The 23,056-nt window shown below is 48.7% G+C and overlaps 1 protein-coding gene across 1 annotated transcript in view; it reads left to right on the forward strand.

Annotated features, from left to right (window-relative positions):
• VANGL1 (VANGL planar cell polarity protein 1) overlaps nucleotides 1–13,182 on the forward strand; it is a 31,840-nt gene extending 18,658 nt beyond the window's left edge. The window contains exons 4-7 of the mRNA XM_009587099.1: nucleotides 5,780–5,913; nucleotides 9,273–9,405; nucleotides 11,448–11,682; nucleotides 12,937–13,182. Of these exons, the coding sequence (XP_009585394.1) occupies nucleotides 5,780–5,913; nucleotides 9,273–9,405; nucleotides 11,448–11,682; nucleotides 12,937–13,182 (748 nt within the window). The remainder of the gene's footprint in view (nucleotides 1–5,779; nucleotides 5,914–9,272; nucleotides 9,406–11,447; nucleotides 11,683–12,936) is intronic.
• The last annotated feature ends 9,874 nt before the right edge of the window (nucleotides 13,183–23,056 follow it).

Below are 23,056 nucleotides of genomic sequence, written 5' to 3' on the forward strand. Positions count from 1 at the left end.
TACTACGTTGAGGTTTCCTTCCCTTCCCCGATAAAGGCTTGACCTTGCAAATTCTCTTCCCTACCTGACCAAATGCCAGAAGTCGGGTATCTAAAACAAACCCGCTGTGTCTCGGACACCTGGTGCTGGTTCTGGGTAGGGCGAGGATTGCGCTTGCCTGCCTCAGCCGAGTGGAGGCTTCAGTTGTGGTTGTCTGACAAGAAAATGTGGTTTTCCTGTTCCTAGGGGCTGCGGTCTTGTTCTCTTGACTCTACCAGACTGAAATGCTGTTGTAGTTACGACGATCAAAAGGCATTTTTCTGCTCTGCTTGTTTGGCCACAGCTGCAGAAGGAGTTCCTTGTCTTGGCATCTCTGCTGAGATCTGACTCCGGCTCTGTTTACTGGAGAGGACAAAACTGTAGCTAAGGCACTGGTGCTACTGCCAGTGCTGTGAAGTACTTCTGCACGACCTCGGTCCTCTCGGGAGCCTTGCTTCAAGGTGCTGCTTGGGAAGGACAGCGAGTACCAAATCCCTCGCGCTCTGCCAGCTCACAGGAGATGACTCCTGGTGTGGCAGTGCTGCCCTGGGAGCATCTGCCTGGGCAGCCTGCGCTGGCCTCAGCCCTAGCTGTGGTAGGCAGAGCAGGGTAGCAAGTCTGTATAGAGGATGGGGGAAATGCCTTCTGGAACCGGTTTCAGCAGGGATGTTCGTGTGGGAAGCATTTTAATTTCAATTGTCTATTTCCAGTCTTATTTCCAAGGCTTTGGTCCTAGTGACTTTGCTTTGGAAGAGCAGTCAAGCGTGGTGAAGGACCAGGAACTCGAGCCCCAGCTCTGCGCCTGGCAAAAGAGTATGTGAAGGAAAGGGGTTTTCTAGGAGGGGGAGGTGTGATTGTAGGGTGCTTCTGGGAAGGCGCAGAAGTTTTCCGAGCCTGTTGGGTGTGAGCTGACAGCACTGCTAGAGAGTAAGAAGTACTGTGGATGAATAGCTCAGCACCCCAGGAGATCTCAGCATATCTTGCAGTAGATAAGCTTGATGCAGTTGTAGGCTGGAGACAGCCGGTAAGGCAAAGCTGGCTCTGTGTGGAAGGTTGCTTTTTGTAATCCTTGCTCAGCTTCTCTTTGAGATGCCAAAGCTTCCCAACTGGCTGTGGCATGTATTTCATGTGCCCAGAGACCTTGGCTTGTTTTGATGCTGTGTCTATTTTGGAGAACATAAAAAACGTTGTTTGGAGGAGAGGAGTCAGTGCTGGGAACCATTTGATTGAGTAACCCTAGGCTTCCTCTGCCCTCAGCCCTTAATTAGCACAGCAGTGATCAGGCCTCTCTGGGTATCCCTGTGGATTTTAGGTGTGTGGCTCACCCTAAACTCTGATGCTACACGATTTGCATTCATAGCAAGGTAAGGAAGTGGGTGCTCTTGGTAGCAAGCAGCTCTTTCTGGATGTGTATTTAGATCTGTTGGAAAAGTGTGAGGCACTCCTCTGCCTTCGATGATTAGCAGTATCTAGCTGATGGTTGGTATAGTACCATGACAGGCTACATTTCTAGCTTAGCAGGAAAGCACGAAACTGCTAAAACCATGAGAATGATGGCTGCTGCAGCCTGCTGGGTTTGACCCTAGTGTGTCAAATGCAACTTTGAGCATAGGGGTGTGGCTTCGGTGTTCTGGTGGGTTGTTTTTTTTTTTCCTTTCCTCCTTATTTTCTTTTTCACTAACCCTTTCCCACCACTTCAGAAGACTCGAAACCATTTTTCTAGAAACTGGCAGGGCCCAAAACCAGTATTTTGATTACATAAACAGGCTTGTTTCCTTGTGCTTTGCTTCAGTATAGTGCTGGCTTGTTTTCCTGGAAATCCTCTAAAAAAGCCAATTTCAGTATTGGTGTAGCTATGTCACAGAAGGCAAATACAAAGCCAAAATGGCCTCTGAGCTACAGAGTATGGCAAGACCTCAAATATCAAAATCCCGTGTGCAAGTATTCAGGCAAAACTGTTCCTGACTTACCTTTTGAGAGAAAAAAAATTGGCAATAGTTGCTGCCTTTGTCACATAGTCCCCTCCTCCACTTCCTTGGATGGCCTGTAGAAGTTAATTCATTACTGTTTGTAAAGGACTGCGTTTCTCTGCTGCCAAATGCCACTGAGGTACCCTGTGCTTCTGTTGGATCTCCTTGTTTGCTTTCCGTGTTGGCAATGTGCTGTGACATGGCCTTCTTCAGGGTAGTAATAATAATAATTAAAAAAAAGAAAACAAACTAAGCAACCCTCCAACCACACAAAATGCAAAGCAACAAAATCTAGAGCCTTACCGATATTGCCTTCAAGGAAAACTGGGTTTCCAGTAGGTCACTGGCCTGTGCGAGAATTTTTTGTTCTCATGTCATAGGTTTTCTGAGTCTGAACTGCTGCATGAAAATGCTCTTTGTGTCCCAATACGCTTTTCTGTGTTCTAGTAGTTTGTTACAATGCCTGAAATATATTGGGCTGCCAGATCTGCTTTGTAGGACGTGAGGAGGATCCTCACTCTGACCCTCTCCAAACAGGCAATTAAGTATTGAAACTTTCTGTTCATTTTCTTCCTGCCCCTCCCCATTCTTTTAAAATCGTAAGAGCAAGGAAAGCCTCGGTTTGCTGAAGTGCGGGGTGACTGAATGCAGTGACCGACATGGTGCTGAACTCCTCCTTAGGCACTTCTGCAAGGAAACAGCCTCCAAATGCGGGCTCTGGGAAGACTGCCAGTTTCCATTCCCACTGGAGCTGGCGTGTGGGTGGAGAGGAGGCTTGCTGCAGCCACTTCACCTTGCTCGCAAGGCAGCAGAGGGTCTGCCCTGCAGTGGGGAAAGTCCCAAAAAATTGAATTGAATGTTGGGAGACAGCAGGCCTCCTTAGCGTTTTGCTTTGCTCCTACTCGCTCCTCAGGGCTGCTCTGGACGCTTATTTGCTTGCAGTTACCCTCCTCCTTGCACATGGTGTTGCACAAGTGCGTTGGGTCCCTTTCTGCTGGGCCTGTGACGGCTGGGCCTGTTCGGGGGGGAGGTGGGTTCTTGTTGCTTTGCAGCTCCTGCGCTGTGCAGGGTGAGGCTTCCCCTTGATGTGGGTGAAGAGGTTGAGCAACACAGCCCAGAAGGCTCTGATTCAGCCTTCTCCTCGCTCTTGCTAATTATTGTGACCCTTCTAATTTTCTTGTCCACAGCATCTTCTCTTTAATTTTTTTTTTTTTGCTTTTTTTCTTTAGAAGAGAATTTGAGGAGTTGCAGTCCAGCTGCCTTCCTAACCTGCCATGCTTAGGATGGACTACATGGGAGACAGAAATGGGCTGGTAAAAATTTAGGAAACTGGTGTTTAATTACAATCCTTTCCCTAGAGAGCACACCTTCTGTGTGATTGGGGTATCTCATATGCGGGACTGAGCCTGTACTGGATTTGCATCAACAAAAAATAGCTGGGCTTTAATTTTCAGGGCAATGATGGTTGCTTATTGCAACATGAAAGCTTTATTGTGTTTGGATTTTGGGTGCGTGTGCCAATGAATTGGCGGGGTAGGTTATTTAGTGAGGGGATGGAGGGGTTGGTGGGTGGGGAAAGCTGGCATCCTGATGATAACGTTCTCTGTGGGGTCCAGGGAAAATGTGTATGTATTAAAATAAATTATTCTCTTGTGTGATGCATTGTGCTTTGTCCTAATAGAGCTAGTTGGTCAATGGAGCACCTCCCAAACATTTCCCGCTGCTGGGATGGAAGTCCCAACGCTGCCTGAAATGAGTGCAGTGTATTAGCAGAGTATAACTCTGTTCATTTTTATCTTCTTGTTTTTAGTTGATCCTGGTTTTCCAAATGTTGGATTTTGAGGTGAAACTCTTATGGAGTTTTACCTTCCTGGGAAGCGGACATGGAAAAACTCGGTCATGTTTGAATGCACTCAGAAGGGGAAATATGTGCTGCTGCCACATGACTTCTTTTATAAAATTTTGTTTTTAAGCTGCAGCAAATTCACAGTAGAAATCAGAAGTTTGGCAGGGAGAAATAAACCGGCTTTCACTTGTTTTGTGTCAGCACCTACATGTGTGTGGCAGTGGGTCAGTCCCTACTACTTCATTAAAGGAAGATTATTTCCTTGATGAAATAATGGCTTTTTATTCCATATCAGTAGCTGAGTGCTTAAATGGAGTTGCTTTTAACAAACATGATTTGAGGAAATATGAAGGACTGGCACCTGAAAAGTAAAGCTGCTTTAAGATGCTCTAGCTGGATGCAAAAGACCCCCAAACAGTCCTAAGATGGAATTTGCTTCAAAAGCTAAATTCATCATCTTAAAGGTACACAGCTAAAGAAATATATGGTGCTGTACCGTAATACTGACTGATGAAGGTACACAGTGAACAAGTCTGGGTTTGTCCTTCTTTCTCAGAATCTCGTGAATGGGCTGGCATCTACGCTTAATTCACTGATCAGTGGGAGGGGGGGGCAGCTGGAGAATGAGGATGGCAGAGGGTGTGTGTGTGTTTAAATTACTGGGGTGTGATGCAAAAGTTTAATATTAGCACAAGGCACAGGAACATTTAAATTGCTCCTCTGGGAGCGCGCATTGAATCAGTGGTAGTGCTGAGAATTGAATTTAGGTCTTAATTTGTTCATGTCTTATTTTCCCACGTTACTGTCCTTGTAATGTTTTCTTCCTATGTTGTAATATGTGTGAGAATACTTGGTTGCTTTCCTTAGGAGAGGCTTTGTTGGTAAGTGTGAACTTTACAATTAACTGGCAACAAATGTGTTGGCAGTTCCCTTATAATTTTTGTGGGTTCAAAATGAAATTAAGTGTGGGTTCTTGGCAAACTCCAGCTGGCTGAATCGATGATCTTGGTGATTTGCTGGAGAACACTACTGGCAGCCGGACACCAGGCTGGGGCATGGAGCCAGACCAGCGTGGAGAGAGCTATGTCCTAGATCCTGCATTGGCTTTTTTAAATACCATAGCTCTGGCTTGTTTTGAATACTGTCCTATTTGTTACTAGCAGTGCCTACAGACATCTCTCTCTCTGTTGTCGAAATGGTTGCAAAGGAAGGTACCTCTGGGTTGAGCCTTTCCTGCTGCTGGCGCGTGTGCTGTTTTGCTCCCGTGTGTCGTCATTTTATGTAGAGGCATCCCTTCAAAGGGAGGGAGGGAGTGTCACTGCTCCTTATTGTGTCCCTTGCCTGGGATTTAACAAGCAATACTGAGGTAATCCCTTCTCTGGCAGCCGTACTCCTCAGGCAGTGATCTTATCTTGCCGTGAAAGCTGAAGAGATCGGGCTCTTGTCAGTGCTTGGATGGAAAAGATCTGAGGAGCTGCGAGGTGCGGCCGAAAATGACTCAAAGGGAAAAGCATCCATCCTGAGCTGGTCCTTCCATCTAGGCTGGCCAGCTACAGCAAAACTGGTGCGGTGCTCGGATCTTCAGCCTGGGCAAGGTCTCTGGGTCGCAGCTGCCCCGCTGCTGAGGCGGGCTGAGCTCTTGTTCTGTGTTTTCCCATACTGCAGGCAGCCTAGTGCTTCAGTTTTGTGTGCTGCCCTTGTTTAGGGATTTACTGTCATCTTTCTATTGAGATGAGGGCGGAGACGTTTATCTTGCACCTCAAATGAAATTTCAGGTCCTAGAGAGAGTAATTAATATTCTGTGTATTGCACAATTCTGCGGGCGTGACAACCCATTCCAAATAATGTGGCTATTTCTTCTTTTTTTTTTTTAATTTTAAGAAAACAAAAGAACTTGTTGCATTTTGGGGGGTTTTGTCTTGTGGTTTTTTTCTTTTTTCCCTAGCATCCAGCGAGCTGCACTAGTGGTTCTGGAAAATTACTACAAAGATTTCACAGTCTACAACCCAGCCTTGTTAACGGCCTCCAAATCCCGTGCAGCCAAGCACATGGCTGGCCTGAAAGTCTACAATGTTGATGGTAGGTGAGGTGAAATGTAGTCTCTGAGACTGGGTGGGATGGGGAAGGGCTGGGTTGGCTTTATGTTTTGTTATGCACACATTCTCACCTTTTTGCTTTGCCAAATCCTTGTCTCTTGCTGGAAATCTTCCTAACAGTGCTGATTTTGCTGGTTCCAGATGACTTTACAGATGCATTTAGCCCACAATAAGGCTTTTGTCTTTGCCAGGTGAAACGGCCAAGTTTTGGGTCAGGCTTAATTATTACGTGACTTGACAAGTGCTTTTCAGCACCACTGCTTATTTTAGGCAGCCTCTGCTTTTTGTCACCCTTGGGTCATCTCCTTGGTTGTGCTAGTACAATAAACACAACTTTTAACCTAAATGAGTTCCTCAGTCATTTACCATGCCACTTCCACAGGCAACCTTCAGGAAAGCAAAGGAGGTTGATACCAATGTGGGAAGAAGCAGCAGCCTTAGCAGGAAATTAGCTATGCCTGGCTTATACGTGGCTGCGTTCCCAAGTCATCATGATGCTAAGCAGTTCATGGAAATTCAGCGACAGATAACTACCCCTCTTGAGCTTTGCCTTTCTGCAAACCTGTTTCAAACTTTTGGGCTTTAAAGAGGATGGATGGGTGGATGCCTGTGGACACTCAAAGCCGTGAAAACTGGACTTAATCATTTGACACTCTTAAACTCTATCAGTGAAAGCTAAGCTTGGTAAGCACGGTATGCCCAGCCATCAGAGTCTTTATAAAAGTGCGCATTCCTTTGATGGAAGAGCTGAAGTTGCTGGGAAGCTTTTATGGTGAAGGACGATGAAGTCCTCTGACAAGATGTGGTAAAGCACATCCTGCCCGTGAATTCGTTAGTATTGAAAGGCTTTGAGAGCTGGAACAGAGAAGGAACTGAAGAGACTTAGCTGGGCAAGGTGGCTCTGCGTGCAGGGTGTGGAGACCAAAATATGAAGAATATCTGTCACAGGGGAAAACATGAGACATGATTGTTTTACCTTCAACAAAGCTTTAGTGCCTTATGGTTTGGGGTTTTTTTTTTTGTTTTGGGTTTTTGGTTTTGGTTTTTTTTTTTTTCCATTTTTGGTGACTTCAGAAGTTTCAAAGACCTTGTTCTAAATGTTTCCCCAAACCTGATGCAGCACTCCTGAGTCTGTAAAATTAATTGGAGGTTTAGATCCTTACAGTGAGATGTCCTCATCCTGACAGAGGAAGGGTGAAGGGAAGCAGGGGAGGGGGAGAGGGGCAGGCTTGCTCATCATGTGTCCCCTGCTCCCTGGGGCGAAGAAGCTCTCAGGTGGGAGAGAACGAGTTGAGTGGAGAGGGGAAGCAGACAGACTTGCTCTGCACTTTTCTAGAGGTGAAATCTTTCATTCCAGCTGCTCGTTCTCGATGAGGCCTGGCATGTGGAAACTGAGGGCTTCCCAATCCCACAGGTGTCTGCACACCATTCAAACCGAACAGCCCGCCAGGCTGGCTGCAGGACGTGCCATTCTGGTTACTAGCTGGCTTGTCTTCTCCTGTGCTGCAGCATCTCTTCAGGAGGTGGCAGGGTCTCTGTTCCCACAGCACCTGCTCGGATGTTGGGACTCCCAAGCTCGGAGGAAAAACTGCTGGTCTGGTAGCATTAGTAGCTTAGGAGCTGCAAGCTCACGAGACTTTGTTGGAAGAGAAGGAGCCAGAAGCAAGCTCCAGATGTGGCTGGCAGGCCTTTCCAAGTGTCAAGCTCATGAGCCTGCCAGGGCCTGAAAACTTGTGCCTTCCCTTCTGGGGCAGTACCAGTTCCCTGGGCTGTTCCTTGTGCAATGCCGCTGCCTTTGCGGACGTGGAGATCTCAGGCTTAGAGGCATGTCCTTAAAAAGACTCCCATCCATTTTACGAAGCAGAGTGTAGTTCTGGCTGCAGCTTACTTTGGCATCCTGACAGTCTCTTACACACTCCATGTGAAAAGACAGTAATGCTATTTAGGCAGCCTGATTTATTGGCAGCTTTTGTATTTGATACTGGAGCAGCCAGGAAGGAAAACCATCTTTCTGTAATCTCTCGTATACAGAGTGGAGAGGCTCACCTTCAAACCCAGGATTTTCGTCTCCAGGCATAGTCAATGAGGCAAATTACAGTTCTAACCCAAATTTGGGAGCTAGTGTCTCCCTTGAGTAATATCCTCCATTTCAGGGCTGTCAAGCAAAGTCTGAAGTGTTTAGACTCTTAAGAAGCTGTCTGTGTGAATGTTCGTCCTTTCCATTGCTGAGCTTCAGGCTTCTGTCTTGGAATCTGGTTTGTGCTTTTTAGGAAAAAATTAAAAAGTTGCCCTTGCGTGAGCAGAACAATTTTAAGCATGTCTGTGCAATTGATTGGCCTTAACCACTGCCAGTTGAAAGTGTGGGCTTTCAGAGCAGTTAGTCAGAAAAGCAGCTCTTGGTGGTTTGGAGACTGTCCTAGATTTCTCCTTTTTTCCCCTCTGGGTAGACCCACCTCTATCCTCTATCTAGATAGAAGGGTTGGTGGACTCTTCTGGGGCAACGATTTTTTTCCCCCTCTCTGCCCAAACAGCCAGAGCTGTAGCTTCATGGGGGAACTGCAGAAGCTACTACTGCATTTTAAGGTGACTAGTTAAGGTCCTTTAATAGACAGCTCTGTCACTTGTCTGGGTGTTAGAGCAGACTGCAGCTTCCCTGTTCCTGTAGCTATGTGGGATCTGTTAACAGCCATGAAGCACTAATGGCAGGTGCTGCTTTGAGAGCGTAGGAGCCATAGGAGCTACTATGCATATAGATCCCAGCCTACCCTATTGCAGGGTTGCTCTGACAGCATCTGCCCTTCTGGAAAACCCTATGCTTTGTCTAGAGGTGACCCTGCTGCCTCTGCATCCTGTTTATCCTCCCTGCATGTAACTGCAGTTTGGCTTTTGTTCATGCATCTCCATGTCTCTTGATGTTCTTGTTTGTCTTTCTCCTCTTTGCACCTCCCCGCTTCTTGGTGCTCTCACACTGTCTTGTTGCTGAAATGTGGTGTGTTCCAGCTGCCCTTGCCTTCAAGCTGAAAACATATGTAATGGGTGGTAAGTTGCATCCTTGGCATGTGCACCTCACCTCTGCCTTTGCGTATGTTGGGTGAGATCTTTCATCCCAACTAACTTCCCTTGTCCACAAGCCAAAGTCCCCTCTGCAAGCCTGTGCTATCTGCCAGGGTTTCTATCAGAGCTCCTGAGGACCGGGGAAGGGTTTATAGCCTCGGCTGCGAAGGCTGGAGCCACAGGGCACTTGTGACAGATGCTGTGAGGTGCTGGTCTGTCCCAGCCCCAGTCCTGTGACAGTAACGCCACCTTTCTTGTCTCCTTTTTGCTCGTCCTCGCCTCCCAAAGGCCCAGGTAACAACGCCTCGGGGCAGTCCCGTGCTATGATTGCAGCCGCGGCCCGTCGCAGGGACTCCAGTCACAACGAGCTCTACTATGAAGAGGCTGACCATGAGCGCCGAGTGAAAAAACGCCGTGCAAGGTAAAGTTGTCCCTTCCCGGGTGCCGCTCCTCGGTGCTGCGAGGCTCAGTCACATGGGGCTTGCTGAGCCTGACGAGAGGGGGGACCCGTGATTAAAGGCTGGGCGTTGGCTGTAAATTTGTCACAGCAAAGAAGCGTATGAAACCCAGATGCACAAGGGACGGTGACAGCTTGCAACTGGAATTATCTGAAGAACGTGCATAAAGCAGAGCTCAGGATTATTATGCCAGATTAGCTAACGCAATGTCACAGATTAAGGAACAGTCCAGTGCTTGACAAATTTGTAGTTACTTGCTGTAGGAAATCCCATTATTTCCCCCATGCCCAGGCTTGTCGCCTCAGTTGAAGTAATCCAGGGACAGGATTGGTGGAGCACTTGATGTTGCCTGTTCATGGCGAGGAGGATATTTGTGTTTGCAGACTACTAAAAGGGGCAGTTTGCCCTCTTCAGTGAGCTGGGGAGGAAAGACATGACCAGAACTGGTTGCATTTTATTTTGGAACATAGGTATGTTTTCTGCCAGTCAAGCTTAGGCTGCAGAGTTGATGCTTAGTTGAGGTGACCCGAGATAGTGCCTCTATTTGCTCTGGAGCCTAATTACAGTTTGTAGTTAACATACCTAACCGTTTGAGGCAAGTTGCTTACAGACAGGCACCCCTGAGCTGAGCTGTGTTTGGAAGGAATGTGCTGTAACTGGAAGGAGCTGGTTTGTTTTGTGTTTTCTTTTGGCAGTTTATATTTCATTGGGAAAGTGCTGGCACAGCGTCCCCCCTAGCCTGCTTCGCTCTGACCTGTGCTCCATAGCCGCTGCCTTTTGGGCTCTCTTCCAGCCTCGGAGCAATAGGAACTTTAACTTTCCTTTCCATGCAGTGTAGCATCCTAACTCGGGCACGTCTCCATTGCTTGCTGAGTTTGGTTAGAACAGCTGCTTAGTCAGAGGAAAACCATCAGTCACTAGAAGATCAGGCCGGATGTTTCAAAGGAGGAAGGTCAGAGCTGCAACAAAAAGGTATGAGGAGATTAGAAACTGATTTCCACCCCCTATCTCCCCCAAGTCAAATTAAACAAAATGGGCAGGGGTCAGGGCTTCTCGTGCTGTTCCTCATATATAGTCTGAATATGGTATGCTATACCTCTGCTTGTCGTGAGGCAGCTTCCCCTGGCTTTACAGTGCTTTGGGTACTGAGGGCAGTGTGGACAGTAGTTGGTGACTTGAGTGGAAATCTAGTGTGAAACAAGTCCTGTCTGGAGGGGCAAGAGAGTTTTGTTGGGTGACTCTTCTATTATCGTTACTTTTTCCTCACTAACTGCAGTGTAGCCCCTCACTTGTTACTTAGTACTGGGCTAACTTGCAAGTGTCGTATGGCATCTGTTTGCCTTTTTATGGTGTGGTCTTGGTGTTTGCTCACCTGTGCCAACACAGGAATGGTTTGCAGAGGATGTCTCTAGCTGCAGTGTTAGGAGTGAAGACAGGAGCCCCGTTGCTGTTCAGTGGAGGGGAGCAGAACGATCATTCGGCAGCACAAGGTCTGTACCCTGTTGATGCAAATCGGAGCAGACTGCAGCTTGTGAGCACAGAGAGTCACGGAGCAGTCTGTGTCCTGGGTCATGCTAGTTTATAGCCAGCCCCTTCCTGACTGCTTGCCCATCCTTACGCTTCACACTGCGGTACTGTATGCTGGAACTGTTGTTTCCAAAGACATGCATTAAACGCAAGGGCAGCTGTGTCTTGTTTGAGTCATGTAGCTGATGTTTATGCTGTGTTGGCAGAACCAAGTACGACACTCACGCTTTTAAAGTCTTAATCCTGGTTTATGACCCTCAGTTGCTGGATGGCTTGGGCAAGGAAAGAAAAGCTGCTCTCTACCCCTCAGACTGTCAGTAGAGAAGATTTTATGTAAATTGTCTGATGGCAGGCAGTGAGTCAGTGGCAGAGATGGGAATAGGAGCTTGTAAATCCTGACTCCCAGGCTCTGCCTTAACCACAGACCCATCCTGCCTCTCTTGTTGTGACTCCTACTGTCCTGATTTTCCTTCTGCAGGCTTGTGGTTGCAGTAGAGGAGGCTTTCACTCACATCAAACGCCTCCAGGCAGAGGAACAGCAGAAAGCTCCAGGAGAGATGATGGACCCCCGAGAAGCAGCCCAGGCAATCTTCCCCTCCATGGCAAGAGCTCTGCAGAAGTACCTTCGCACCACCCGCCAGCAACAGTACCACAGCATGGAGAGCATCTTGCAACACTTGTCCTTCTGCATCACCAATAACATGACACCAAAGGTAACGCTTTCTCTAACGCTGGTGCAGGAATGAGGGATAAAGGGATAGCACATCTGTGTGCGCACACAGAACAGAAAATTGTCAGGGGAGATGAGTGGAAGTTTTCATAGTTGCTGTCTGTGATATGATCAGTGCATTGTAGGTTGCATCAGGTCTTAAAGGGAAATAATGTTTCCTCTACAGCATCATCTGTCTCTTTATCTGAAAGTGCATATGAGTTAATTGTTCTCATACTCAGTTCAGCAAAGGGAGTACCAAAGAAGTGTCCGAGACGGTGGGCTTGAGTCACAGGGTATTCTCCCAGCTGGCTCATGGTAGCAGCATGATGCAGATGGCAACCTGCAAAGGACCATTTTTTTTTTTTTTTTTGTCCCCTCTGCAGTACTGTATTTTGGACTGCTTCTAATTATTGCCTAAATCCCTGTCTGTCTGACAGTGTTTCTAATTTGTGGGCTGCTTGGTCAAATGTCAGTTTGCTGCTTCACGCCCTGACTGTGACTGTTGACTTGCAGACACAGGGAGGGACTGAATGATGAGGGAAACGTGTCACAGGATCCCCCTCCCACTCTCCACCTTCTCCTCTAAAAACACCCCACAATCCTAGAGAAGGGTTAGAAATGTGAGAATTTACTCCTGGGCATTTACGCAGGACTTACTATGCTAAGAGCAGAAATGCTGTCAAGAGATGGGGCTTAGCACCCTGTCACTGGGATCCACCTGGGACCTCGCCCAGGTATGTAAGGGGCAGTTCAGTGCCATTAAGATTACAAAGGAGACTTTAAAACACAAGGAACATTAAATGGCGTTCCCTGTTCTGCTTTCAGTTTTGCAGCCTCAGTCAGGCTGCAAACATGGAAACCTCTGCTTTCCACCTTAGCTTGGCCTGAAGAAGGGAGGACCAGCTATCCTATCTGCCTGTCTGGGATGGGATGGGTTATGGGGCTGGTAGGGGAGAAATGACCTCTACTCTGCAGAACTGCTGCCGGATGGCAGTGCTGACAGCAGAAGTCGGGGCTATAACTTTGCAAGCTTGCTGGGATGGACTGAAGGAGGATCTCTTGGTGGTTGTGTCTGCTCCTGGGGTCTGAAAAGCTGGGAGGGACTGGGGAGAGGATGTCTCCTGAAGCATGGAAGCTGAAACCAATTGCAGCGTGGCAAGCCTGTGCTCGCAGAGCTGTAGCTGGGGATGGGAAGAGAGCATCGACGCAGAGCAGGTTGCGGGGCCGGTGCTAACACATGTCCCTCTCTCGGCAGGCATTAAACCCGGGCCCAACCCTGCAGTATGACAGGGATCGCTGGTTCTCCAAGCAGTGGACGCTTGTCAGCGAGGAAGCGGTCACAAGCGGGTTACAAGACGGCATTGTTTTTGTCCTGAAGTGCTTGGACTTCAGCCTTGTTGTTAATGTGAAGAAAATCCCCTTCATCAAACTCTCCGAAGAGTTCATAGACCCTAAATCTCATAAATTTGTCCTCCGCTTACAGTCTGAGACTTCAGTCTAAGGGATTTTGAGGGTGGGTTGTTTGGGGATTTTTTTTTTTTTCAATATTGTGCTTTTGGGTTTGATTTCCCCAATGCTGACTGAAACTGGCAGATGATGGACCAGTAATATTTGACCATCTGCACTTTATTTGGAAAGGGAAGGGGGGAGTTGGGATATCTTATCTAGAAAGAAATATCTTAAGAGGCGACAGGGTGACTTGGCTCGGTTAGCTCAGCCTTGGAGACAGAACAGATTTTTTTTCTCCCCCGTCCCAGGCATACTGTAAATCTCATGCTCTCTCTTTCTCCGCACGATTGCAATGTTGGTATTTTTGTTGGAGCGCTGCCTTACGCTGCGCGTGTGCCTGCACTTTTGTGTCTCTGCTTCTGCTACCTGTAGCTGTTTCTGAGAGCACGTTGCTCGCCTCTCCACTGTAGAAACCTGCTTGCGCAGGGGGAGTTTGCTAGTCCCTGTTCGCTCAGGGAGGAGAGGGTATCAAAGGGTGGGTGTGAGAGGACTGCTTCTGTGAGCCACCTAACCTGGAGACTGAAGACTTACTCTTTTCCTCCTCTCCATGTGCCCTCTTCTGTCAGTGCTGGACCTGTACGAGGTTTTTCTCTCTGTGTCTCTGAAGTTGCTTGTCTTGAATTGGATCAGACCATCTTGCAGCTCTTCAATTTTTTAATCTTTTTTTTTTTTTACCAGTGCTTGTTAGTGAAACTGTTCTGTGTGACACAGCTCTCTGTTATCTCTCACCTACTTCTCTTTCTCCTGCTTGCCTGCATCTGTGTCGGGCACTCCCAAAGCTCCCCGTTTCTGTCCCCTTCTGTCTGGCTTTCCAAATGTGTTTCTCCAGCTACGGTCCCCTCAGGGTCTGCCTTACCGCCGCTTCCTTTTGCACCTGCAAGGGCTGCGTATTTGCACTGGGACAGGGTAGGTAAGTAGCTGGCTTCTCCTCAGATAAATCACAGACCCTCCCTATATCTGACAGCCTCTTTGAGGGGAAGGGGGGTGCAGGCAGGAATGTGCCCTTCCCTTTCCAGCTGGTTTCAAGTGCGTCTGGAGGAAAGACGGGCAAAAGCACTTCCCTCCTTGAGGAGAGGAGCCAGGGAAGGGCTGACCTCTGCCGCATGCACTTGCTTTGGAGAACTTCTGTGCTCTGGAAACACCGCAGTGTGTTCTTCCCCACTGTACGCCTTCAGCCTATAGCTAAGAAATACCAAACTATGTCTGAATGTTGAAAATCTGCCTGCCTTTCTTGGCCTTTCTGTACTGCAGGAGTTTCTGCTCAATACCGGGATCTGTTCCTGCGAGAGATGCGTAACTTAAATTGCAGTTTGGTTTGTAAGACTGCCTTTGCCTTCAGTGCAGCTTTCGTGTGTGACTTCTGTCATCTGAGATTTGCAGAGTTTTGAAAGGTTTGCTTTTAATGATGAGTGTAAACCGGTGTCTGAAGTCTCATTGCTGGCACAGGGCATTGCGTGACTCAGCCAGCTCCGAGGCTGGCAGTGACCTGCCTGCAGTCAGGTCCCTCCGAGACTCCCCCCAGCTCTGTGTATTTGCACGTGTGAATGCAAACGCTCAATTCATTCTGCCTGGTCTTTTGTCATGCAAATATCTCTATCAGGCAGGAGCTGACCTGCCCTCCATATGGATGTCTTAACACAGAGGGTCCCAATTCAGCAAGGTACGTAAGCCAGTGCCTTTCACTACCAGGGTGCATCATCTTCCAAGGGGGCCTGTGACAGCCCTTCCCGTCCCCTTTGGCCTTCCCCAGGCTTTCCCCGGGCTCCTTCACCAGCTCGTGGCGCTGCCCCCCACTCCCACCAGCGTGCGGTGGCCCAGTTAATGCCAGGGAGTGGGTCTCTGCTAGTCCTGCATGGCATGGCTGGTGTGGGCTGGCCAGTGCCCACCATGAGCCAGTGGGAGGGAGCAGCCGCCTTAAGCAGGGGGGTGCAGCCTCTTCAGCTTCAGCAGCAATGGAGCTGCGTGTTCCACAGCATCTGCCGATAGTCCTCTCGCGATCAAGGGAGCACCCTGGTGAGCAAGGGTCCAAAGTGGTGATTCCCAAGTGACACCTGCAGTCTCCTGCACCTTTCTTATAAGTGCGTGGTAGTCATCTGGATGCTGTCTTCTCCATGTACTGTGCCAGACGTGGTTGTGAAGAAACTAGATGGCGCGGTACATGACAGGATCAGGCCCACATCCCTTACAGGATGGGAAGTAGGTAGAGTTTTCCCTTCTCTGAACTCAGTGTTTGGGTTTCTTTCTAGGTCAGGCTTTCTGGTAGTCTGTACGGGGACTCCTTTATTGACTGTGGCCTTTGCAGTATTTTATTTTGAAAAAATAGTTTTATTCCCTCCTTGAAAAGGAAGGGGAGCATATAGTATCTCACACTTGGCTCTCCTAAAGATGCGTGTATCTGGCTTTTATGATGTGCGTAACCAGCAAGGTGGGAGAGACTGGGAGTAGCTTGGGAGACTATGGAGCACTTATGCCTGTGTGGAGGCTACTGCCTGTGGCTGAGTTGGCTCATTTCTGTGAAGCCAGAACAAGAACCACCTTGCTGGGGGCTTAGGTGTGCCGTGTGCGCACCTTGTCTCAGGCACCTCTGCAAAACTTTCTTACTTTCCCAGGATTTCCTTCCCCTTTCCTTTTCCCTCCCCCACAAGGGGGGTTGTCTGACAGTATCTGCTCAGGAAACTCATGTCTTAATTGCGTTAAATCTTTGAACACATGGAGAACCAGACAGAAGCAGCGTGTGCTCGCTCTGGGTCTGCTTCCTCATCTGTGTGCTGTGGTTCAGCGCTGCCTTTTCTGCGTACTGCCGAAAAGGACACTGTCAACGGGGGCTAACTCCTACATTAAGCAATGCAAGTGCTTTGCCTGATGAAATGTGAAGGAGAGGACTTGGCTTCTCAAATGGTCTCTTTAGAGATGCAACTTGCTTAGGGGTGAGGACAGACTAAAAGGGGAATCGGGACTCCTGAGTATTCCCTATTGTTTTGGGGTTTTTTTTAAATGACATTTTCTTTTTCAGGGTCTCTCTTATTTCCCCTCTCTGTGCAAAATCGGGGGACCACTGTCATACCTACCTCACTGGGGTGTTTTGAGGCTAAACTCAACTTGTCATCAAGTGCTTTGAGATCCACAGATGGATCTGTGGCATCTATAGGAATTCAGACTCTTTATAAAAATACTGAGTGGTGAGAGCAGACTGGTTTGTTTAACTCTGTTTATAGCCAGCTAATGAGTAAGAATCGAGTCACAAGGAATGAAGCTCTGATCCAAATCCTGCAGTCCTTACTTCTGCAGAGTTTGCCAAGAGCTGAGCATAAATAAGGCTTGTAGGGTTTGCCAGCCAAGCGCAGGCTGTTTTCCTCTGAATGCCTCTCCTATCCTGCATTGTCTCCTTGAACATATTCTCCCTCCTCTCTCACAGCTTGTACCTGGCTGGGAATTGGTTTTTTTTTTTTTTATAATTCAAGTGGTTTATAAGACGACCCTGTTTGTGGTGAAGTGGACAATGTTCCTTGCACTGGACATCCTTCACTAAAGGCTGAACCATTCGATAGGGTGCCGTGTTGCCTAGACAGGAGTGGTGTTGCCCTACTCCTCTCTTCCATGTTGGTGCTTTTCCTGTGACTCTCAAGTATGCTGCTTGGATACTTTAAAGGCTTTGTTTTCTTGCTCTCAGATTTGTTACAGCCTAAATCCAAAGCCATGCAGAGATCTTCCAAAACCAGATGCAGCTAAGACTTTCAACTGTGCCAGAGCAGATGGAAATGGCTGTGGGTTTCCACGAAGGCTGGCTTTCTCTTTCATGGCTAAAGAGTGAAAGATTTGGATTTATTGCAGCTATCTAGGAGTGTAAGGGCAGATATTAGACCCTTAATACCTTGCCAGTCCTGGAACTAGGCTTGGGCAAAGGTTGTTAGCACATCTGTTAGCCTCCCATTGCCATGTGGCTGCAGCCATGTGTAGGCTCTGTGGGGCTGCCCCAGGTCTCGGACTCCTTCCCCACTCATGGGAGCAGAGCAGGCAGCACTCTCAGAAGCGTAAGCGTTTTAGCACTCCCTTCCATAGCATACCAGTCACTGACCGAGCCCCTGTCAGCTTGGGGAGATGGGGGGGGCTGCTTGCAATTACAAGTTTTCACCCTGTGGAGGGGAGATGTTGCCACCCACACACCCCTGTAGGCGGTGGGGTAGCCGGGGTGGGATGCACTGTGCATCCCACGGTGGCATGATGCAGCTTGCTGGCAGAGCTAGGTCAGCTCCTGCTTCTGGGGTTGTCCTGGGTGCCTTCAAGAGCAATCCCCCCTGAAGGGGTATATTGGAGAGAAAGGCAGATCTGATTTCAGTCTCTGCCACCTATTCCTCTGGCTTCTGCCTCTAAAAATTTTCCTGCCAGCAACTTCAGTCACTCCACCTCTAGCTCCCCTCCTCCCCTCCCTGTTTTTTTCCCCGAAGTTCCCTACCGAGGCAGAACAAGTATCCACTGGGATGGGAGGTGATGGGGCTGCAGCTTGGGGCTTGGGGGCAGCTCGTGATAAGGCGCAAGTTTGGGGGAGGTCTGAACAAATCTCAGCCTTCACGGAGCCTCTTAATCTTTTCCTTTGGGATGGGGATCTCCATGCAAAGCCTCGGGAATCAGCTGTTGCCAAGTATGCCAAAAGCTGTGGGGAAGCAGTTTCTGAAGCTGGCCCTGCGTATGTAGCTTTTAAAAGTCCTGTTTGAGATATGCTGGTTTCCAACACTTGCTGCTGAAGAAACTGGAAAGATCCATACCGTGCTAAACGTGGAAACCTGTTCAAGCCAATTTCATCTTGCTTACCAAAACTTGTAAATCTGCCCTTTTCAAAAGGTAAAACAAAAGTCTTGCAGTGTTTTGCAAAAATGCTGTAGTCTGGTCCCACACTCTGCTATTCAGTTGTGCTCGGTTCTGCCCTGCTGTATAAGAGCTGTTCACGAGATGTGTGGGCAGATGTCTGTTTTCTCATTCAGCTTGTGTGTCTGTGTGCTTTTTCCCTTATAGGTGTGTGCGTTATACATGTCTAAAGCCTCAAGCCAGTGTTTCAGTGTTTAAACTGTGTTGTTAAGAAGGAAGCACTCTTGGGATTGAGCTGTTGGGGTTTTTTTGTTTTGTTTTGTTTTTTAAAAATTAAAACCCAAAAAAAACCCCAAATTTCTGTTCTCCTAAAAGAGATGGCTTTGGGCCGTGAAGTCTCCTACAGGAATATGCATCCTTCTGCGTCCCGGCTGCTGCCTCCGATAGATGATGACCAAAAGTTGCCGTTTCCGACAGCTGCTCTGTGACCAGTGCGGATCGCTTTGGGATACTCCTGAGCTGGGTCCCCGCCGCGCCAGCAGTACAGCTGGTGTTACCCACCCCTCTGCATCCCTCCGAGAGACTCTGTTTTTATCCCTGCAACACACTGAAGCCCTGCGGGCAGCAGGCAGCCAGCCCTGCCCTATGTGTGCTCTGCCGAGAGAGGGAATCCTTCCCCCTGGCTGCTTCCCGGGCACCTCTCACCAGCGCTAACCATGCTTGGGGGTACCTCCTGTGTGCACGGGGGAATGCGGTGGCTCGCTACACCTGCACAGATGTAACTGTGAAGGAATCTTATACTCTTCTGTGCCTGTTTCTTTGATTCAGCATTATCGTGTCTTGGGGAAGGGGATAGGAGCGAACGCCCGTCCCTCACCCTCTTTTGATCACTGTGTAATACTCTTTTTCTACACGAACTGTGTATAGTAAGATGGGTTTTGCCAAGGTTTTCTAATTAATAGACACTAACCAGCATTTCTTTCTTCTCCTTCCCCCTCCCCCCCCCTTTGCACATGTGACTTTAACTGCAATGGTACATGGTCTTTCTGTTCTTTTCTAATCGTGAACTTAAGTAAGCAAATTCCTGGTGTCTGTGACATTAATGCACTGTGGGTCTAGCCTAGTAAATTGTTCTGTTCCAAGCTGGGTTCTCTTAAGTTATAGCTGGATGGGGTTTTGTTGTTTTTAAACTGAAACATAAAACCGTTTTACACTTTGCATATTTTGTACAGTAAAATTCTGGAAATAAACTGAAACCAGATTTGATTGTCCCACTCCTTCCTCTTATCCTTTCAGACAGAAAAAAAAAAAAGCTTTTCTGGCCTTCAAGCATTCCTTAGCTGTGGCTGGGAGGGGCCCTGCAAACATGTGGTTTAACTTTTTTGAGGCTGTCTTTTTGTCACCCTCGTTCTAGACTTTTCTGATCCGCCCTGCCACAGTAAAATGCAAACTCATTTATCACTCCTGAAGAAAGACTGGTAGGTGACTGCTTTGAACACCTGAAATCTCAAATGATGGGGAGCAAATGCAGCTGGGGGTTGGGGGGCATGACTGGAGTGGGAACAGGTTTTTCTGCCTCCTGTCTTCTCTCCTAGTTCGCACACAAATTACGAAGTGCAGGACTCATTGCCGAGTTCCTTATTTGGATCTGGTGGGGAGGAGGAGTGGCGAGAGGAGGAAAAGCCAGTGCTCCTTGTTTGTGTGGATGCGAGCCTGTGCTCCGCTAAAACAATGCGCGGGGATCTCGCCTCAACAGCACCTGTGGGCACGGCTCTCCCCACCTCCAGCTTCCTTCACCAGCATGCCGGGAGCTCGGAAAGACCGAGTGCCCGTGCCTGAGGAAACGTGGGAGCAGCCTTCTTACCTAGACAGTCTTTGGTACCTGCTTTTCAGGAAAGCCCCTTTTAACGGGGAGTACCTGGCCTCACAGCTGCGCCCTGCCCAGCAGATCTCCTCGGTGGCTTCGACTGCTGGAAAAATCCACAGGATGCTGCTGCGCAGTGAAAAAATAGAGTGCAACAGTTGTGGAGATAAGCAGCACGTGTATAAACACTGGTGGAGAGAAACATCCAAATGGGTGATTCTCTGCTTGGGGGGGAGATGGATGTATTTAAGCTACAGAGCACAGAACTAAAGCCCAGGAGGAAGCAGGAAGGGTGGGATGGGGGTGTGCTGGGTCCTGCCTCCTGCCCTCCCTTGATCTCTCTGCTTTTGATCTGTCCCCCTCATCCTGCTGGTGCTCTGGCAGTGCCCAGCCCTGGGCTGTTTGCAGCGCAGCTCCTGGAGGTGGGCAGGAAAAGAAAGGAAATAACGCTCCTACCGCCCTGCAGAGCCTGTGCTGGGTGCGCAGCCGTCGCCGGCCCCTTCCTGCCCCTCGGAAGAAGACCTGACTTGACCGACTGGAGCTATGTAGGTAAATACACTGTGGGAGCCGGCCGCAGGTGTGCCGCGGGAAGGTGTGAGAAGCAGAAATTTGACACAAACAAGATAATCTGCTCACCAGCCTCGTCCTAGGCTCTTAGCCTTGAGAGTTGTGTCTTTACGTACGAGTTCAACATGCTCTGTTTCATTTGTGGCTTAGTGCTGATACTGAATCAACACCCGATCGTGTTGCCGTTCGTGGCACTTTCTCTCCTGCCGTGGGTTGTGGAAGCTGGTGGAAGGAACAGGCTTTGCTAGAGGGACCAGTTCCCTTGGCCTTCACCCAGAGCTCAGCTATCTGAATCATAAGGGGCTGTGGTGCATAGCTCAGCAGAAATTAGAGCTGAGGGTGCTGTTCTGGCTTGGCCAAGTCTTTCACTGAAGTTGCAGGGGTCTTTGAGGTGTGAGGGAGCTTCAGGTGCAACGTTGGGTTAAGTATTACTGACGCGAACCTCTGACAGAAAGGGGATGGAGGCTTTCATGGGCAAGCAACACTTGGAGGGACCTGGCATGCTGAACAAGAGGTAAGCATCTTCTGCCTGAGGGAGATACCAGGCTGGGGTCACTTGGGAAGGAGATAACTGTCCTGCAGTGCCCTGCCCGGCCGTGAGGGCGTAAGGCTGTGGTTACCCCGAGACAGCACAGCAACAACCACTGGGGTAGAGTGTTTGGTAGCTGAAGTGTGGCTTAATACGTAAGAAGATTGATTGACCTCAGTAGGTGATGGGACCAGGCCTCACAGTTATGGACGGTCAGAAAACATCAGCTTTGGGGAATTCAGTGGGGAGGTATGGGGCAAAGGGGCCGCATGTAGTCAGGGCATAACAAATGGGTTAAGAAAGGCATTTGTCACCTTAGGCAACTGGCTTCAGAGCCTTGTGTGAAGCACTAGCAACACCTCACCATACAATATTGTTAGCTAAATTAATAGTTCAATTAAACATCTGGCTGTAGAAGTGGGTGGGGCTTCAAACCCCACAACAGCTTCTCCCGGTGGTACGTACTGGCTCTGCTGTTCCAGCCCCAGATCTGAACTCCTGGCAGGTACAGGGAGGGATTGAACTTGAGGACTTCCAAGGAAAGCGTGTGCAGCAAGCCAGGGGCCCTGGGGCTCGGGGCAGGTGGGGTGGGTGCGAGGGGCAGGGGATCTCTCAGCAGGACACGGTGTCTCGCAGCAGCAGGCAGGAAGGGAAGGCGCCCTGGGAGTTGGCCAAGCGGAGCGCTTTGATTTGTCTTTCAACACCACTCCTGAGTTTATGTTGGGCTGGGAAGGTGATGGGTTTAGGTTACAGTCCTTTCCGGTACTGACAGATAATCCACTGGGGCAGGGCTGTCCATTCCTTTTCACGTGTGCATCCATGCACTGCTGGGTCAGGAGGTGCCGAGAGAAGAGAGAGCACTGAGCATAACATGTCTGCAGAGGTAGGTAGGGATGGCGTAGTGGGGTGATTGCACATATGTAAATCACTATCTATGAACAAGGTTACCCAAGTTGCTTTGAAATGCTGTAACAGGTTTTACAGCCCTGCTGTGAGCATGTGTGTTGGTTTATGCTGACACATTGCTAGTAAAATGGAGACTACCTCAAGCGGGAAGAAAGCTGTTTTCTTGTTTCTCCTCACCTCCCTGTCCCCCTCCATAATGAACTTGGACAAGGTTTGGGTTTGGGTTTTTTTTTTTTCCCCTGGCTACGGCTTATACAATGGTCTGTGATCAGCTTGGGGGCCACTGCAAGACTGCCAGCCTACTCCAAAGCCCTGAGCTGATCTCCATTCTCCCAAAATCTGGGGAGCTGAATGGGATGAAAACAGCTGCTTCTGTATGTGACCTGGGGCTTGCTCTGGTTCCAGCTCAGCTAATGCAAATAACCTGGGGACGCCAAGAGCCCTCACGCAGCAATGCTGCTGCTTGCCAGCCTCCCAAAGCCTGTGGGTCCTGCCTGCGGCAGGAGCAGAACAGTTGTTTGCTGGTGGGGCCACGGCCAAGACGAAGGGAACAAGCGGTCTTTGGGCTCCGTGTGGGCAGCACTAAATACAATTTAGAAGAGGAAGAAGGGAGAGAACTTGTACCTTGTGGATGTGCATTTGGGATAGCTCAGTGCATCCACCTTGCTTATGTATCAAAATACAGAGCAAATAGCAAAACCTCGAGAGAGACAGCAAGACAAGGAGGAGGCAATGTGAAGACAGTGGAAGAGACCTTGGAGAATAGGGTGTGGTTTTTCCCTCCAGCATCCTTAGAAACATGAAGGTACAAAGATTTTAAAAACAGACACACCACAAATTGCTCTAGGCATGAAGCTACTCTGTAAATTGAAACATTTTAAGTCCCTTCCAAAGGCAAAAATCAGGTTTCCAAATGCTTAGACATCTACAGTCTTGGTTGTCTTTTTTTTTTTTCCTTTTTTTTTTTTCCTTGCTACTTGAAAAGGTAGCATGAATGAAAAGTAGATGCGTGGAGAGAAGGAAGTTCTGATAAAACACATTTGATTCAGCTTCTCTGGAAGTTTTAAGAGACATTCAGAACTTTTTAGCTCTTTGGACTTCTCTTCAGCACGAGTCAGATGCTGTGGGAATGCTTTAAAAGAGGGAACAAGAAGGAGCTGATTATATCTGGGCCACAGATGTGAAACAGATCTGCAA

Source organism: Fulmarus glacialis, unplaced genomic scaffold (genome assembly GCF_000690835.1).
Source record: "Fulmarus glacialis isolate BGI_N327 unplaced genomic scaffold, ASM69083v1 scaffold23051, whole genome shotgun sequence".
Classification (NCBI taxonomy): Eukaryota; Metazoa; Chordata; class Aves; order Procellariiformes; family Procellariidae; genus Fulmarus; species Fulmarus glacialis.